The sequence below is a fragment of the Megalops cyprinoides genome, chromosome 3, assembly GCF_013368585.1.
Source record: "Megalops cyprinoides isolate fMegCyp1 chromosome 3, fMegCyp1.pri, whole genome shotgun sequence".
In the NCBI taxonomy this organism is placed as follows: domain Eukaryota; kingdom Metazoa; phylum Chordata; class Actinopteri; order Elopiformes; family Megalopidae; genus Megalops; species Megalops cyprinoides.
Genome location: NC_050585.1, coordinates 10,203,603 through 10,222,917, shown reverse-complemented (window position 1 = coordinate 10,222,917; position 19,315 = coordinate 10,203,603). Strand labels below are relative to the sequence as shown.

Sequence of the window (19,315 nt, the reverse complement as noted above, 5' to 3'; positions counted from 1 at the left end):
ATATACACAATTTTTAATTTAATGAAAGAATAGTATTGTTAAGTATCAGCATTACCACATCTTATAAGGAAATTGTGAATAGAAAGAGTACAGGCTATACCAGCACTTAAAAAAAATCACAGAAATCTTAACTGCCCATTCATTAAAACGAATGTGCTTTACCCACCCACTATTTACAAAAGTGAAGTTGTGCAATTATTATGAATACATGAATACATTATGAACCATATCAAACCAGCACATCGTGAACTCTACAACACAGGAAGATTTCACCCAAACTCTGCGGGCAGATTGAGCAATGTGCCACTTATCTGCATCTACAAGGGCTATTATGGGATTGCTTGGCAACAGGTGGAAAGAGTGCACGGCTTCTCATTACATCAAGCTCAGTCAATTTGCTGGTCTCCGCAAACAAGGCTATAAACCAGGCAATTATAGCCCTCCTGGATCCGTTCCAATGCTCTCAGACTCATGTTGCAAAAACTCTCATCCTGTAGGCATTAGGGGCATAACAGTGGCTTACCGAATGATGAAAAGGCAGTGTGAATTAGCCAGCAGCTTGGAAATCCACATAGTTTTCCCACCCTGTGCTCCCCCTCCAGGGCAGTTCCCATGGTCGAGCTGGGAGAGGTATTTTGCCACCTGCTCACCAAACGGAGGGGTGCCACCCACACTTATAGACATGCACGCACATGCAGGCGCACATGTGTGCACGGACACACACATGCACTCAGATATACACAAACACACACATGCACACAGATAAGAGGGGTTCAATTTAATCAAAATACTTTCAAAATATTCACAGGAAAAAAATTATACAGTTATGTTTATTTTACTGATCATTAACCTTTCTGCTTGTGTTATGGGTAAGCACCAAACACTTAAACACTTAGACACACTTTCTGGGTCATGAGGCAGTTAGTTAGTCAGTTAGTCTTTATCAGGCAGGTCTATTCAATATGAATGCCTGTAAATTCATCAATTGCAAATACCTGTCCATTAATCATACAGTTCAACTACCGGTGCACAAAAAAGGACATTAAAGCAATTTCATGTGCCTGTGATTTTCAAGATATCTGCAATCTTGAGTTATGTCAATGAGACAGATGTTCATCTGCATTGTTCCATGTGCTGAGTTGTTTATACAGCAGACAAGCATTGTAAAAGAAACAAAAAAACAACACGACATGATCACAAATGAATTACAAATGATATATGAAAATGGTATAAAAATAAAACATTAGAAGGATCTATATTATATCAAACAGGAAATAAAATGCATTATTGTCACTTTGCTACAGTTGTACATACAGTAAAAATATGTATGCCTTATAACATAGACTTTATGGAGGCCAAGAGCACTAAAGTAATCATTACATCTGTCCTGACAAGCAATGAATACCATTACCAAATATTTATAATATGTACAAAATTCACTCGACAGCAGGTATGCCTCTGTAGTCTGTTGTATTAGAACATGAGCAGTGGAGAGTGGCAGCTGGAGGCCAGAGACAGCTGTATACAAACTGTGGCGGCTCTGTTAATGTACTGATCACAATGAGGTCTTTAACAAGAGGCATATGCGCAGAGAGAGCCGCTGCTGTCCCGGTGGTTGGCATTGTCGTGCTCCGTGAGTTTCAAGATCACAACTCTCCTTTGTGGCTGGCTGACTGCAGCGGGTTCTGAAGAGTCCTCGGTCACCTGTGGCGATCTCTGGGGTGCTGTGTCGGAGGAGGGCTGGGGCATTTCAGCGCCGTGGGAGAGGAGCACGGTGACGATGTTTGCGTGTGTCCCCCGGAGGGCGAGGTGCAGCGGAGTGAGGCCGAGCTCATCGGGCTGGTTAGCGGTCTCAGGGCAGCTCTGTAGGAGCTCTTTGATGACGTCACAGTGTCCTCCCTCCGCGGCCAGGTGGCACGGGGTGCGAAGGGCGCGGTTGGTGCTGCGCAGGTCGGCTTTCTCCTCGATCAGCATCTTGACCGTGGCCAGGTGCCCCCGCTGGGCCGCCAGGTGGAGGGCGGTGCTGCCATCGGAGGTCTTGGCCTGGGCGTCGGCCTTGTGTTTGACCAGCAGCCGGGAGGTGCTGGTGTGGCCCGTCTCGGCCGCCACGTGGAGCGGCGTGCGCAGGCCCGCGGCGGTGACGTGGATGTTGGCGCCCAGCTCGATGAGGATCCGCGCCACCCGATACTGCCCCCGGTGGCAGGCCAGGTGCAGCGCGGTCCTCCCGTCCGAGGTCTGGCTGTTGACGTCGGCCCCGGCCTGCTTCGCCAGCAGCTTGACGATGGACAGGTGGCCCTGCCAGGCGGCAAAGTGCAGCGCCGTCCAGTCGTCCTTGCCACGCACGTGGATGTCGGCCCCCCGGCTGAGCAGGACGCGCACCACATTCTCCTGGCCGTGCTGGCAGGCGATGTGGGACGGGGTGCGCCCCTCGAAGTCCACCTCGTTGATGGAGGCGTTTCTGTCCAGCAGCAGCCGGGTGATGGTCTCGTCACCGTTCTGGGCGGCAAAGTGCAGCGGGGTGTACTGGTCCTCGTCCTTGGCATTGACGTTGGTCTTGCGCCCCAGCAGCAGCTCCGCCATGTTCTTCAGCCTCTTCTCGGCGGCCAGGTGGAGCGCTGTGGAGCCCTTGGCATTGGGCAGGTTGGGGTTGGCGTTGTTCAGGAGTAGAAACTTGACCGCCTCCTCGTTTGACAGCTGGATGGCATAGTGGAGCAGGCTGCAGCCCCCTTCCAGCACCAGGTCCACGTCCTGGGGCTGCAGGATCTTCATCAGCTTGGCAATGTCCTGCGTCTTGATGGCCTCACACAGCTTTTTCCTCTGCACGTCCAGTGTCCCAGAATCTGGATCAACAAACAGGGAGGACACATGGGCTTACTCTACTGCTCCAGCCATTGGCAATGCTTGTGCAATGTTAAGGCCAGTACAGGACATGCATTTACACTTTTAAGTGTCCAGAGCTCTAGTGTAAACCAACCATAACGAGGCCTGAGGCCATGAGCTATGGGATTGTCAATTTCTGTTATGGCCCCTTTGTTTGAACCATTTCTCAGGTCTTACCACTGGCTGAATTTTCTCTCTCGAAGGACAAAGTGATGGAGCCCTGGGAAGAGAAGGCAGAGTCCACAGAGGAGATGCCTGAAAGCCTCTTGCTGGTGGTGTCCTTGCACTGGGAGCTTTCCTCCTTGACACGGTCAAAGCTCCGGGAAATCCCAGAGTCCACCTGGCTCAGCAATTCCGACAGGCTGTAGTCTTTATCCGGCAGCACGGCAGACTTGGGCCGCACTGGCCTCACATCTTTCTCCTGCGTGAGACACAGACATTCCACTCCATTACTGCACTGAAAACATATCACTCTCAGATATAGTGTAGAGGGTGATGAGGGTGAGTAGTGTAGTGTAGAGAGTGAACACATGCCTCATAAATATGAAGCTTTTCACTGTGATGAAGGTACTACTGACAGTTATCTTTTAATCATTCCTGAAAACAATTATTCTTATTGTTAGACTAATTCAGATTTGTTTTTTGAAAGGATAATTGTTTTGTCTACACAATCCAAACATCCTGGAGGAGAGTTACTTGGAAATGAACACTGGCTAAATCATGCTGTTGAACCACATTTTCTCATCCGATGGAATCTGTTTTCAGAACACACATGCATATTTACCGGAAGCCTCTTCAGAAAAATATGCACATTGGCTCATAGCAGAAGCATGACTTTCTTGATAGACATTTTGGATAAAGACACTGCACACACTCCATTTTGTACTGAACATGTGCGGCAGCTTGCTACAGATTCATGTAATTCAGCTGGCTGGGTTGAATGCTACTTCCTGTAGGTGATAATCTTTAGGATATTCAGCCTCTGTTGGTGGTAGTACCTGCTCTGCCCGGCTTTGTCCATGACAGAGGCTGGTCTCTGGTTCACCAGCTAGGCCTTTAGAGTCTTCTTGGGGTTTAGAGCACAGCTCTTCAGCCTCAGATGTGATCTCTGCACAGCAAACAAGAACCATTACAATACGTCAGTGGTGAAGCATGTGAGGTTGCTGAAAAATAGCATATTGTGCACATTAAATCAAAGAATCAAACACAACTGATTAAATCAAAAGCCAGCATTGATTTTGTACAGCTTCAGGTGTACCCAAACCGGTCACTATCTGGAATATTCTACGTAATATTCTCTATCTAACAAAACAAAAACAAAAACTCAAAAACAGCCTCTCGTTGTTGCCAAATGTAAAAAACCCTGTTTTAGTACAGAGACATTGTGTGTCCTTTATGAAATGACTATGTCTCATTATATGAGACATATTTAATTCACACAGCAATCAAAATCAGTGCTAAATAGCTATACTTCAGCTATACCTCTACTGCACCTTGAACACAGACAGACACACATAATATATAAAACAATCTGACATTATGCACTACATATAATCCTATATTTAAGCCACAACTGCAGTGATCCACAGTAGATCCTCATTAATCTCACTAAGCATGAAAGAGTTGAGCATCAGCAACAGATCATAGGAGGGTTTACCGTGGTACGGCATCTTAATCAGACCAGTCGACTGGCACGTCGCCAGCGCGTCACACCAAAGCCCCTTTGAAAACATGGATGTATGAAAGTGTCTGGATGTGTCGTCACTCACCCTGAAAGCTGGGCCTGGCCTGGGGGGAGTGGTGCCAGCACTTTTGCATGAGCGCCATGAAGCCTGCGCAGGCCGGGGGGCGGCAGCGGGGCACGGCCCCCAACTCCGGCCTCATCCCCTTCACCACCTTCACCATGATGTGCAGGATGTTGTTCTCTCCTGTGGGGGGGGGGGGGAAGAAAAGGGACACTTACAGTGCTGCCCGCCTTCCCAGTAGTTTTCAGCTCTGGCGGTGACCAGCCGCTTGTGCAGCATTGCGCGCCACCCACCTCCCTCCCTCCCTCCTCCAGTTCCTCTTTGTTATCTCACGGAGGAACAAACCGTTCAGTAAAACAAAGCAAACAGAACTGCAGCTTTCATCTCAGAACTCTTTTGTCGCTTCCATTAGGTCAAGCCCCGCTGGCAAATAAGCTGCTTAAATACACCGCACAGAAGTGAGGGCGGAAATGGGTAATCCTCATGGGAGGAAGAAAACAAGCCACAGGTTTTAGTTTTTTTTATGACTTTCTCAAAATACAGGTGCCAAGGTCTCTCCTCTGTATTCGGAGAAGACTTAGGCTCTTCCTTAGGCTGCAACTGCACCTGATACGCCTGGGAAAAACACAGGCAGTCTACAGCTTTCATCATGCTGTGGAATTTCCCCAGCAAACACACTGGCCAGGCCAGTAGGGATACTGTAACTATCTACCACTTCTTTTGAGCCAGACATTGGTAGCGGTGGCAGTGGTGTGTCTGGGTTGATACCAAAACAAAATAAGGAGAACTTGCAAGCTGATAAAATTATAAAGGTAATGGGCAATTCTTAGTCTGGGACACTTTATCTGACCTTGAAGATGAAGCACAAGGCCAGATGAAAAAGGAAAAGAAGAAAATGATTAATGACTGGTCTGGGAGGTGTTCAAAAGCTTAAGTGCAACATTTATTGGACAAAGCTGAGAAAACAAAACTAAGAGCATGATGTCAATGGTGTGTTTGCAAATGGCCAACTCCAGTCACTCTTGTCTACATTACCGTGATATGGCTTCTTCTGTGTGAGTATTCCCCAGATGACAATAGAGAAGCTGAAACGGTAAAAACATAAACAGCTGAGTATGTAGCAGTTGTGCTGATTTAAACATTGGGTAAACTCAAAAATAAGTTAAAACATATATTCTGCATATATCTATTTTTTTAGTTTGTTAAAAAATTGATTAACATGAAAATAATATTGAATTGACACTGAATAGACCTTATCCACAGTATGACAGTCATGTACTATAACAGCCCACAGTTGAGGTTACAGGAAAACTGGACATCAATTTCTTTGTATATTTATATTTTATTGTTTATATGTTCATTTGTCATTCTGAAGGCAACCTCAGGTCAAAGGTGATAAAAAGGGCTGCTAGTGTGCCTCTCACCTGTACACATCGTGCTTGGTGTCTGAGACCCTGTCTTTGGCTATGATCCTCTCTGGCGGCAGGTACGCGATGGTGCCACAGAAGCCGTCACGGCTGATGTCATCGGCCCTGGAGAAACCATTCCACCTTGCCAGCCCAAAGTCAGAAATCTGCGCAACAAGACAGGACAGGAGGGTTTTCAGACTTTCCTTGATCCCACGTCTTTGTGTCCCTATGGTTACTGCGCCAGCCTGCACTGTGCCTCGCAGGCGGCCCCCACTGGGGACAGCCCAGACCTGCTTCGCCCGGGCGGCGTTACCTCAGCCGTTTTTGTCTGGATTCAATGCAGGGTGGGTACGTGTGCGACAGCAACCAGGTAGAGCAGCGTGAGGCTCTTGAGTCAAGAAGCTCCCTATTTTGAGCTGTCTGTGTGGGTGAGCCTTCTTGTTACTACACATCAGGTTTTCCTGTCGAGACTGGCCCGCGCTCCGTGTTTACATACAGGATTTATAATGTTGCCCTGCAGGGCTGGCGTTCCCACCCATTTCCCCCTAATATTAGTCATCCAGTTGAAGGTTGCTGGAGCGGGGGAAGGGAAGGCTGGGAACCACCTTTCATGGAGTGATTTCCAGATTTTTCCCTCAAGAAATCGGCAGGTGTCAAGCAAATGAAAGGAAAGAAAACTCTCCTAAACTGGCAAATTCTTTAGGGGGGAAAAATAACAATTTGAGGGCATTTCAGCTCTCGCTCTGCCCCGGCCCTTTTTAAAGTGGGACGTAGACTGACCTTGACATGGTAGTGCGCGTCCAGCAGGATGTTTGCGGGTTTGAGGTCCAGGTGCAGCAGTGGGGGGTTCATGCAGTGCAGGAAGTTCATGCCCACGGCCGTCTCATGGATGATGCGGAAGCGGAGCTCCCAGGGCAGTGTCTCGGACGCCAGCAGCGTCTCCAGGGAGCCCGTCTCCATGTACTCCATCACCAGCCCCTGCGGGTCGCTGCAGATCCCGTACACCGGCAGGATGTAGCGGAACTTGGCCGCTTCCATCTTCTTGGCCTCCTCCAACAGCTCTGCACGCTCCCTGCAGAAGTCAAATAAAAGTGTCAGGGGGGGAAGCAGGAACCAATTACCCAATCCAGACAGCACCTCGCAGCCACTGCAGATAACTGCCTGTCCCTAACTACGCTGGCATGCTTTTTCACCAGTTTGTGATCGGGCTGACTCCTTGCAAGAATACGTTTGACGTATAACGTACAGAAGGAATATGATTTTCTCTCCTAGGTGCACTTGCAGCAGAACTGCATACTCAAAATTCCATTTTAATGGAAACAAACAGCGCGCCAGATTTTCTGCAGCTTTGTCTGTCTTGTTTTGCAGGTTTGTAAATCAGTGACCATTACACAGAGATGGATTTATTGGACAAGGCTAACTATGGCATTTCTGTCTAAAGGTTCCCTTCCAAAACCCAGCCCTTAATGGCATTCCACAGGGTACCTTCACCAGGGCAATGTTTAAACGGACCTCTTGTTCACAGAACTCTTGCACAACGTTTGTACAATTATCTTTATCTGTTTAGTGTGCCCTCCAGTCTGAAACGGACTGCATATCACTAGTGACATCATTAGAGAGGCAGGAACTGCTAAAAATATAAAGTCAAAGTTTATTCATGTAAAAGCTCTTACACCTGTCAAATGAGTCACCTATTATATGTCACCTATTGATATAAGATAATCAAAGCATATCAATTGAAATACAAAGTGAAATGTATAACATCAAAGACCCAATTTACCATTAAGGACAATACATGTAGACACATTCATTCAACTGTTACTATGTGCCATGTTTGGCCATGCTAATGTACTGCGGCAATAGGCTTTGAATTGTGTGAGACAGTTTGGTGCCAAGTTACAACATCGCACATGTTTAAGTGTTGCGTGCACAGACTGTGGCCGCATGCAGGAGTATGTGCACACAAACCTGCTTATTTGGGGATTGGTGATATAGGGAGTTATATATAGGGAGTGATATAAGGAGTCCTGTATGGTGGTAAATCAACTGTTCCAACTACCCCTGCAGTCAGGGAAAGGTCTCACAGAGGAACTGAACTGCAGTCAGGTGTAAGTATGCCATCTTCCCCAGACATCAAAAAACATGGTCTTAGCCTTGCTATATTGTAATAATTATGACAATAGTTCTACTCAATATCTGTGATTGACTCTCCACAAAGGTTTGAAATGAACTGCTGTAACTTATTTGACAGAGAGACATACTATACCATACTATGGTGTATGGATCTTAATGTACAGCCCAGATTTTTTACAGAATAATTCCCTTTTGGACCATCTGAGTGAAGGCATAATACTTTTTAAACTTTTCCTTCAGGTTGCAACCTAGTAAATATCAACCAAAAGGAAAAAGTGACCACAGACGCTACAAGACAAAAAACTGTGATTACTTTAGAGTAGAATCCCCATGCAGTTTATTTGGCTCATTATGAACTAAAAGCTTTTTGTATTATAAAAATACAGCAAAAATGGGAATTGAAAAGAGCTGCATTTGTTATGCATTCCTACCTTGCTAGTGGCCAGCTACTTTATGGAAAGCCTTGATTATTATGAGTCAAAAAGGTAACGTATGATTTCAGCCCAAGGTAGGGTTTGTTTATCTTGGCATGTTCACTATTCATTGGCCTGTGCCAGGTCAAAACCCACAGGCAAAAAAGTATAAGTACATCACTGTAATTTGTAAGCTTTCTTGAACCTCTCAATACTTTTCACAGAATTACCCAGGAGAGAGAGTGACTGCATGAATAGCAATAAGAAGGGACATGCTGTTCCTTTTTGAATGAATCAGGTACTTACAATAAACTGATAATAACATATAACATGTACCCGATGGTCCACTGTCAAATAAACTGAGGCCAGAGGAGAATGTTATGTACTTCGGTGTGAGTGCAAAAGAGAGTTCAGCGGCAGCAGTGGAGCTGTAGTAAGAAACCTTAGAGTAGATTCAGGAGCTGGATCAGTAACCAGAAGGTTTTGTGTGCAAATCTCAGGTGGGGCACAGCTCCTGTGCTCTTGAGCAAGTGCTTCAGTGATATATGCAGTCGTCCAAATGAACAAAATGCAAAATGTAAACTGCATTAGCTAGCCTGATACAGGGCATCTGCTGAGCAAACAAGGCAAAAACATCAGGTCCCTAAAACTAGGCATGGTTGTAATACTGCATAAAGAGCGCAATTGATTTTTCCATGTTTCTACAGAGAGAGAAAAATGTGTGCAAAAGTAGATTGGAGAGAGCACACCCGCAGGCTAATCCCTTCATTTAAAGCTCCCCTAGCAGTCCTCCAGAACCAGACAATGTCTCCTTTTAAAACAAACCCAGAAATACTGGTTCTGCAACTTTGCTCATTGTTTCCATAATGCACTGACTTGGTAGACCGTGGCTGAACAAAGCATATTTGAGATCCAGAACTGTGTACGAGCTACGCAAATTACAGTTTATGTAGTTCAGAGATGTGTAGAGCTGATATGGTCTTTGATCAGGTTCAGTGCAAAAATGGGCCCAGGCTCTCTGAGGCTGACATTGTTTTGTACAACATGCATAACTTCCCTTTTGCACTTCCTGTATCTCTCCTTTGTGAGGTTATATCTGACTTTGGTTAGGATGCAATAGTTAGATATTAGGTCAGATCAGATAATCAAAGGACACAAGACACATCACACATGATCTGGAAGAAAGAAGGACACTGGGAAATGCATCAATGTCCTTAGTTGTGGCAAAGATGAATTCTGAGTTTTCATCTTGTTATGGCAGAGGTGTCAAACTTCAGTATATATTTGTAGTATCCAGGGAGAACTGGATTTACCAAAAAAAAGTGTGATTTTGATTTATAATATAGGCTACCTCTTGTTCTCAAAGATGAACATGTCTAAATATGCATGATAACTGTGGTGACTATACCACGGCTTATCATGCTGAAGAACTTACACATGACCACAAGATAGTACAATATTTGCCAACAGCCCAAATGGCTGCATCAGTTTTATCACAGGCTTTTGAATAGCCCTCATTATTGCACAGATCAGTCTTGAAGATGGCTGTCAAATTGATTGCCATTAGAATTGCAATGGTTTGTGAAATTATAATAGTATTTAAAATCAATATCTCTATGAGATCCCAGTGAGCCTATTTAAGCAGTAAACCAATACACAAAAAAGCCAGAGGCTGAATATTAATATGTACATTAATACAACATTGTAGGGTTCTGGACAGGCGAGTTTGCAGGCAGGTCTGTGATGGGACACGCTGTTCTGCTGTAAGGTACAGGAATCATTTTCACACCTGACGACAGTGCGTGAAGGGTCGCCCACACACTTTAAGAGACAAGGTAAAGGCTGTAAGAGGGACCCTGCGCTGACTGCTCTCGCCTCCACACACATCCAGAATCACACCTCACATAGAGTCAACAACCTCATCGACAAATGCCACGGAACTTTATGAACAAGGTGTGAGTGGGGACACAAACACAAACTGAGGAGAATCATACCATCTGTCTCAACAGCAGTAAGGCAACCCTGTTGCTTTAAAAAGAAAGAAAGCTGTTGGATTGAAGAGATCATGATCTGACTAGTTATGGTGACTGTATGAAATGTCATTCATTGAGGTTAGGGGATTCATACATTTATATTGAGCACTAATCACAATAGGCTTAGACTGTATTATTTGTTTCTAAGCCCTGAACCATACCCAAGTGAAGAGAAACAAAATGAATCATGTTTGAAGTATTTCAAAGCCACAGAGCTCTGTTATGTTAGCCTCTTGTCTGATGCACTGAACACTATGAACCACACTTCTAGCAAGTTAATGTGAGTCACTTCATCACTCACTGTGGTAACAGACCAGATAAACTTCTTGAACAATGAGTAAGTGGGCAATTTGTTAAAAGTTTGTCTACAATTTCACTGGTACCAACAAGTTTGTGGTAACTGTAGCTATATGATCATGAAGGTTTCCCAGCAATAAAAACAGTGCTAGTACTGTCTTCAAATGCTACCTTATATAAACACACACACACACACACAAATACACAAACACACACACATCCCCCTGTGATATGTGTGTATGTGTGTGTGCATAGATAGATAGATCACTTATGGTGGTATATTTTTTACAAAATCTCTCACAGGCAGAATGGATATGGAGCACCCAAAGCAAGAAGTTGCATTTCAAAGTGGTGTGACTGATCACAAAACAAGGTTATTTATTCTCTTGTAAAAATCTGCATTTCAAATGAGCTCCGCCCTGAGATGTGTCGATGTGTCCTCTGTGTTGTTGATAGAGATGCAGCCTATTTTCAATAACGTGAAGGAGCATAATCCTGGCCTGGGGCAATATGGAACACACACGTACATGCAAAAGAAAAGTGTTAGACTTTCACACCCATTCAAAGGAGACTGGCTTCAAAAACATAAGAAAATAACTATAAAATGTTACATGTGTCAGAACAAGTAACATTTTCTTCAACCACTGTCCCAAAAAGAAAACCAGTGATAAAATAAACGTTGTAATCATTATATAACCATCTGCATAATGTTACTGACACTGCTTTTTAATCCACAGTCAAGCAGTTAAACATTCTCTGGATGTTGGAAGAGTATACATTTTACACCCATCTGCTAAAACTCATGAAGTCATTAGGGAGGCTGACTGGAGCTGAGTGCCAGCTTGAAAACAGAATTCTTCTCAGTTCACGGCGCACATTACACCTATGATCCGTAAAACAGACACTGACACAGTGCTTGTTTACACTGGAGCAGACAGATTGGTCACCAAACAGCATAAAATCACACGTTTTAACCTTCAGAAACAACAGGGGAAAGACAGCTGTAACGCTTACTTCTCATCCGCGTGTAGACTCGGAGGGCACTTGATTGCCAGACATGTTTTCCACTGTACGTGCCGCACTTTGTATACTTGTCCAAACCCTCCGGATCCTATCTTTTCCCAACTCCCAAACTCAGAGGAGTCAAAGGTTTTTAGCAACCCCATAATCCCAGGGGGGCTCTCTGGGGATTCCATGTCCTATAAACAAAACTTCTGTGTCGAGATGATAAGATCCTTCCTTCCAGCTCCTTTCAAACGCACATATCCACACAAACACACCTGGCCTCTCTTCGTTTTTCCTTGTTTTCCCTGCTGTCTGTCTAGTTCTGCAATGGCCCGCCCTCTTCCCAGGTGAACAAAGGAGGGGCTAGTTCAAGTGATGTCACTTCCTGGGCCTGCCAAGCTCAATGTTGGCAGAAGCAAAGCCAGGCTGGAAATATTGACCTTTTGGAATATTCACCTCAGAATAATTTAACTGGCCTTCAGCTTTTTCTCCCTCTGTTTTCTGCTGAAATCAAATCTGGCTAATCATTGTAATAAACTGTAATCCAAGAATGGCAGAGTATGATATATCCCCCATTTGTCATTATTCCTATTGAAAAATATGAATACTAGTATCGGTTTCTGTAAACCCATAGGCAAAAACAATAATATAGTACGCAATGCCCCTAGCTGGAATTTGTAAATTCATCTCTGGGACAGATGCATCCACTCAGTGTATTGTATACAATAATAATATGTACAACTGACCTATTTCTTTGTTCTTTGAGTCATCCCAGACATGGCACATAAACTCAGGATGTCTGACATTCTGTAAACTTGTCTAGTGTGCCAAGAACTGAGAACAGACAAGACAATGAGGAATGACTACCCCCTTAGATATATGATTATTGTTATTAAGAAGAAGAAAAAAGAATAGTGGTCTATTGTTGTTTAAAATATTGCTGTTGCTCTTGAGAAAACATGACTTACAGGTTGAATATATTCCAAAACTCAGTTAATCAAACTAGTGGTAACACACATTACCCCAGGCACAAATGTAAACAAGGATTAATGTTAAAAGATATCACATTGATACCTTATTTGACAGGACCACTCGTTGATATTAGAACATTTACTAAATGTAAACAAGTTCAAAGAAAAAGTAAGCTGTGAAATTCAAAGCATACCACCACAACACCGTACCTCTTGTGTTCTTGTGCTCCCAACTAGGCAAGTCGGGAGCATCTGAAAACTCAAATGCTCTTCGAGACAGCATAATAGACATCTTTTTGACTTATAATTAAATGACATACATAACTAACAAAAAATTAAAGGACATAATTAAATATTACATTGTTTGTTTATCCATTGACTGGTTTAGAACTGTTGTGGCATTTCTCTATACTCTCTTCCACAATTAACGAACATGTAAATGTAAATAAAAAATGTATTTTCAGTATTCTTTGCCATTTTCCTTTAGCTTGTTAAAATACTTCCGATTTTCAACAAAAAAGAAGGCTGGCCATAGAGCCGTGACAGCGTTTCAAACCAAACAGTATCCAACAGTCTAACACACCAAAGAACATGTTAATGATTCACAACAAACGCTTATAAAACGTGATTCAGTCACACGTACACGTCACCAACGTACATCTAGACCAAGAAATCCCATGCACTTTGACTTACTCGGCCTTTGTGCTCCTTCCATGTCTTGCACAGAGTTTATTGTTGAATGCTGCCACCTACTGGATAGACTTCTGTTCTTCCGGTTTGTTACGTACACTGCCATAAGGTCAAACGCCTACCGCTGCAGTGGTGAATGTGTAGAGCCGTCCAAACCCCTGCTATTTGAGTTCATGTACGTTGTGTTTAGTTTTGGAGACAACTAATAATCTTTTACCGTGATGGCAAGAAGGACCAAGAGTAAAGGGGAGAACCCACTCGCTGGCGCTGACGGTCAAAACAAACATTTCTGAACGTTCTGTTGCCTGGAAATATTAGGCCTACATTATTCGTTTGAACTGTATGTCACACAATTTTTATTTATTTATTTTATTATTATATTATTTTATTTATTTGTTTATGCTAGCATAGCATGAGAGCGTTTTTGAGCTGGATTTGTAAAGCATTTCCCTGTGTGTTAGGTCCAAAAATAAATTAAATAATAAATAGTACATGTTTATCTGTATTCAAAAACGAAAAAAAGTGTCTTGAAGTGACCATATTTCAGTTTGAGAAAAGCAGGCTTGATTTTCTAAAACTGACACTTTCTTATGGAATATCACTTAAAGAGAAGAAAAATAGAAGTGCTGGTGAAGGTCGGAACTCATTCATATTCATGGCTGCAACCCTCAAGGTATAGTTCCTGCTGGTCATTGTTGTTTATTTATTATATGGCTTACCCCAAATTTATCATCGGCACATCCTGATTTGTATAGTTTTGTTGCTTCTCACGGTGCATTTTTGTCTGTTTAGCCCAGGTACGTTACGTTATCGTTCCAGACTAATCACATAAGAATTTGCATGTGCGCAAATAGAAAACCGTCACTTAAAATGAGTCTTGGAACATGTTTAACTCGCGTTTCACTGTCAGAATAACATTCATTCAGAGAACACTTTGTAATTTGCAGAAAAGGCCTATTTTTCTACTGACTAATCATGCGAGTCTTTGCCTTGTTATAACCAAATTGACTTTGCTTAGAATGCCATAATCAAACAGGGAAGTTGACCACTGACCATGTTGCCTGTTGTAGGCTGATGGTTATATGACTGAGCTTTTCAACAGCAAATGAAATACGAAATGGAATATCGTAGTTGTGTCTTAATTTGCAATAACTTGCATTGCACTTAACGACATTGCGAAGTCCATTCGTGACTGGCTCCAGCAAAAAGCACACATTACGAAGATTTTCATCATCAGGAAATGTCTTTACTACAAATATGTTTACAGGAACCATAGAGAACAGCCCCTGTTGGTGGCTTGCAAGATAGCAAATGGTTAACTAGCAAAGGATGACCACTGGATCACTTCTAATCTCAAATAACCTTGAATCTGAAATGGTGTTCATATTGATCATGGTTATGTATTGTAAGGATATTGATGTGTGATGCAAGACAAGGCTCTTCTAATTGATAATTGTTTGGCCCTGCATAATTTTTAGGTTCTTTGTTTTGGTAAATATGATGCATGTGTTTTGCTCTTAAGTGTAAGTGCTAGGCTCTATGTGTATCCTAAAACATTTACTGCTGTATACTCATACTTGACCTATTTTTCAGCATCATACTTAATCACTGTATTACTGGATATTCTGTACCTATGCTCTTATTGACGATTTGATATGCTTTTAATGTATCTTGCCACGATTCCCTTATAAGTCGCTTTGTTCAGTAGCCAGCTAAACTGCTCGGGTGCAATCAGGAGATATTTGTGGCAACTGATTTTATTTTGAGTTATGTTAGCTGTATATTCTGTATATAAGTGTTAGTACCCAAAGATTTGGTTTGTTTGTGATTCCTGGTCAGAGAGATTTATCTGATCATCAAAAACATACATTTGCTTCTGACAAATTTGATTCGCAGACACATTTTTTCAGCAATAACATGTGAATGATTTGAATGATGCGAATATTCATGTATAAACTTGTCTTGTCACAGCATGTACAGTCATAAGTCTTCTCTGCCATTGTAATAGCTTCACTAACATACACTGTCACTCTGCCATAGATTTCAAGGAGGTTGCACACAAGGTCTTGCGGCAAAGTGTGCAACAGCCTGTGAGATATACAGAAACAAGCCCCCTTCTAGTGGAGTGTACTGTTCTGCAGATTCTATCAAAGGGAGGGACCATGATGAAGTTTCACTTCACTCCTTGCTATATGGGGCAGCCCTCAAGATGGTGAGGATTTTACTTCTGGCTCTCAAAATGAAGGGGAGTGCCAAGTGAAGTAAGGAAGGGAACATCAGATAACGGATTGGGAAGCAGCCCAATATTCCATAGCAACACCCTTTTGATGACAGTTGTCATTTCACAAAATAAACATGATCCATTGGCTAGCTTTATGAGTCTATTCTGGATTACACATCACTAGGGCCATGAGTTCTGCACGGCGAGTTTTTTCAAAGTCCGTTTCAGTCATTCATCCTCCAGATGCCGATAGAGTCCACTAATTATAAACAATTATCAAGAGTTTGACAACTTAATGAGCAATTAAAGTTCAAAATGGCTTATATCAGCAACAAGTGTCATAAAATGTTATGATACGTAGATTTCACGTGCAAAACTTGCAACTATTAATAAGTATTTATATTGTAAGCATAGCCATCACACCTTCTTTTTGGTCAAATTAACGAGTATTATGGAATGGGAAACTGTGACAGATATATAACACACAGAAATACACTTAAGTTGTTTGATCATGAATGTGCATGCTTTTTGTGATAATTTGGGAGGAAATTTGTTCAGCTGAAACTTCAGTCATTGAATTAGCATGCAGTGGGAGAATTCCCAAATAGCTTTAAGTTTCATGCAGACACGTTTCTGTGGTAGTCATTAAATCACAGCCCCCTACTTGGACAGTGTATGAACAATTCTTTGCTATAATCATATCATTTCTGAAAAACTATGCAACAAGCAAGTGAGGTGATGTGCACGTTGCATGTATGGTCAATTGTGTTTGGCCAAGAAACAAGTAAAAGGTCTTTGCAATCGCTCAGTATGAAACCTGAACTCTCTGTGATGAAACCACTCACTTTGTTGCAATTAATCCTCTATGGATGATTTAAAATTCCATTTCATTGTGACACAGAGGAGTAGTTTACAGTTTACAGAACTCATATGATAAAATAAACAGTGGTCCTGTGCACTCACTATTGCTATGAATGCGCTTTAAAAGGATAGTATCAGTCTGCTTTGAACTGGCAAGTATTGGAAGATGTTCCTTCCCTTTTCACTGATATGGTGTAGGGGTCTCCAGCCCCATTAATAACATGTGTTAAATTGTTTGTTTAACATAATCTCTCTACTCTAAGGATGGGTTTTGCTCTGAGACATTCAATCTAAAACACATTTTAGCAGTTTCAGAATATAAATATATTTTCTTCATTCTTTATCAATGTATGTCAAACTGTTAATATGTTTTAAATTATTACCAGGAATACACTCATAATATATAGCAGAAAGAAGATATACAAGAAGAAAACTAGTGATAGATGGGACTGTGCTAAAAAATGATTCCCATACAACTTACAAAGAAATATCACCTCCACTAAGAAAGGATATTTCACAGCTACACAGCTATCTTAAAGGATATTCTGCGTACACTTAAGCTTGTGCAGAAATCATCATATATCACACATTTTAAGAGCTTCTGAGTTACAGGGGATGCATGACAAATTATCCCCTACTCTTCATAGCCCCACAGATCTCTGCTCGACACTGAGCAAGGGAATACATGGTGAAGAAGTTTTTATGAATTGCTGAGCCCTGAACTGAGATCAGTGATTCTCAGAAGCAAGTGCTATAGAATGTAACCCCATTATTTGTATTCAGTCACTGTGTACTGTTGGTATAGCAGCCTGCAGCCCACCATGATGATTGGTGCAGATGTCCACACTTCCATGTATGGTTTGAGTTATGTGAGTTAGTTGATACTCCACTTACTAAACAACCGTGTCCTTGCTGTGTCATATGGTTCAAATATTAACACTGACGTAGCTTGTCTTTGGACACCAGTGCTATTTGACATGTGATGGCCTTTGTAGAAGGCGGTTGCTTTTCAAAAATGGTGATATAGAACCTGTCCAAGACAGAATAAGACTACAAAAGGAACAGCTACATGGAGGCATAAACAGTGACTAGGAAATATTAACTATGTTATTTACTGGCTGTGAAGTTCATATAGAGAACAACTTGCGGGAAGTCTTCAAGACCAGTAACAACCATTTCTCTATATGAACTGACAATGTAATGGATGTTCTCACATATCAGTTTAAGTAGTTACAATCTGAAAGTATTACCATTATTCATACAGGTAGGTTGACTTTGCAAGCACAATCAAAGCAGAAATGTAATGAAGCATAGCTGTTGTTTTCCATACTGATAAACCTGTTCATGATAAGATTCTTGAATGTACAGAAATCAGCTTTACCAATAATACACTAATTTTAATGAAGATTAATAAACATGTAAATCGTCTTCATACTTTTAAAACTATGCTCTGTGTGTGTGTGTGCACGCCTTTGGTGTTGAAAACTCTAGTTTTGTTGGTGTTTAACTGCAGAGTTTGTGTTCTTGTAATCTATAAACAGGAGAGCCATTAAATCTTGTAGTATCTGTTTTTACCGTGTTTGTGGTTTAAAAAAAAATAAATAAATAAAAAACTGTGCAGCTTTAATTTTCAACACATCAGTAATATACAGTATTTGACTGGGAGCTTTGTTAGTTGACTCTCCCAGAATAAGAAGAATAAGAAATTCTGTCCCCAACAGAGGAGGATTTTTGTAATTAAAAATTTTTAAAAATCATTCTAGTAACAATACATACCATTTTTCAATATTATTTATTGAGCAGTTTCACTCAGCAACCCTTTGTGTGTTCAGTTTACAGCCTCAGCCTCAATTATTTATATCACTTGTGTGCGGTTAAACATAATGTTCAAGGAACATAACTTACTCTTAATATGTGAGAGTTGAGGTAATCACAAGAACACAGCTGAAGTTAATGCATAAACTGTGCCTATTGGTTTGTTTTTCATAGACATTGACAAAGAATGTATTCATTAAAAATGGGACCTGGGAGGCTTCATTAAATAATTAAAAACAATACTTTCATTCCTGCATGTGTCCAAAATAAGTAGCAACACTGAACTCTGAACTACTGCTTATTTTTTACTTTGAGGTTGCTGTTATGAACTTCAGGGACTGTTTTTTTTTTTTTTTATAACCTCAGCTTAACCTAAACATAACAAAAGTTTTTTCCAGGTTTAGGTCTAGAATGAAATTACATGTTTCATTGTTAGCTAGCCACTAAGCTTCTATCATGTCATCAGCGACAACTTTGATAAGACACAAAATTCCAGAACAATGGAAACCTATTTAACCGTAATTACAAGTGGAAAGAAAAAGCTTTGAAGCAGGTCTGTTGGGATCTTTGTCTTAACTTGAAATCTAGTCCTTCAGGGAGGCAGCACATGGGAGGGAGCAGCCATAGGTATGATGGTACTAAGAGGCCCCTCTTTTTGAACTTCTGGAGCAGAAAGAGCCATCCCTTTTTACAGGACAAGGGCAATGGATCCTTGGATCCAGCCAGGGAGAGGGTCGAAGCCATTCAGGAGACCCTGGAATAAAACCCAGAATGGGTATGTGCAAGAAGGAGGAGAGGGGCAAGAAGTGGCGATTTGGGAGGAGGCAGAATATGCAAACAGA

At 42.0% G+C, this 19,315-nt stretch overlaps 1 protein-coding gene across 1 annotated transcript; it reads right to left on the bottom strand.

Moving 5' to 3' along the window:
- Positions 1 to 1,340: 1,340 nt before the first annotated feature.
- On the bottom strand, positions 1,341 to 12,205 carry ripk4 (receptor-interacting serine-threonine kinase 4). Its single transcript, XM_036524880.1, has 8 exons — positions 11,925 to 12,205; positions 6,815 to 7,106; positions 6,050 to 6,198; positions 5,661 to 5,710; positions 4,650 to 4,808; positions 3,879 to 3,988; positions 3,058 to 3,301; positions 1,341 to 2,840 (listed from the first exon to the last, which is right to left on the bottom strand). Exons 1-8 carry the CDS (start codon positions 12,104 to 12,106, stop codon positions 1,570 to 1,572), a joined length of 2,457 nt encoding a protein of 818 aa, XP_036380773.1. The 5' UTR covers positions 12,107 to 12,205; the 3' UTR covers positions 1,341 to 1,569.
- Between the last annotated feature and the right edge of the window lie 7,110 nt (positions 12,206 to 19,315).

Coding starts and splice junctions, on each gene's coding strand:
- ripk4 (XM_036524880.1), bottom strand. CDS start 12,106: ATGGAATCCCCAGAGAGCCCCCCTGGGATTATGGGGTTGCTAAAAACC. Junction 4,809..5,660: donor ACAGAAGAAGCCATATCACG/GTAATGTAGACA, acceptor CCCCCCCCACAG/GAGAGAACAACATCCTGCAC. Junction 3,989..4,649: donor GGCCAGGCCCAGCTTTCAGG/GTGAGTGACGAC, acceptor TTTGCTGTGCAG/AGATCACATCTGAGGCTGAA.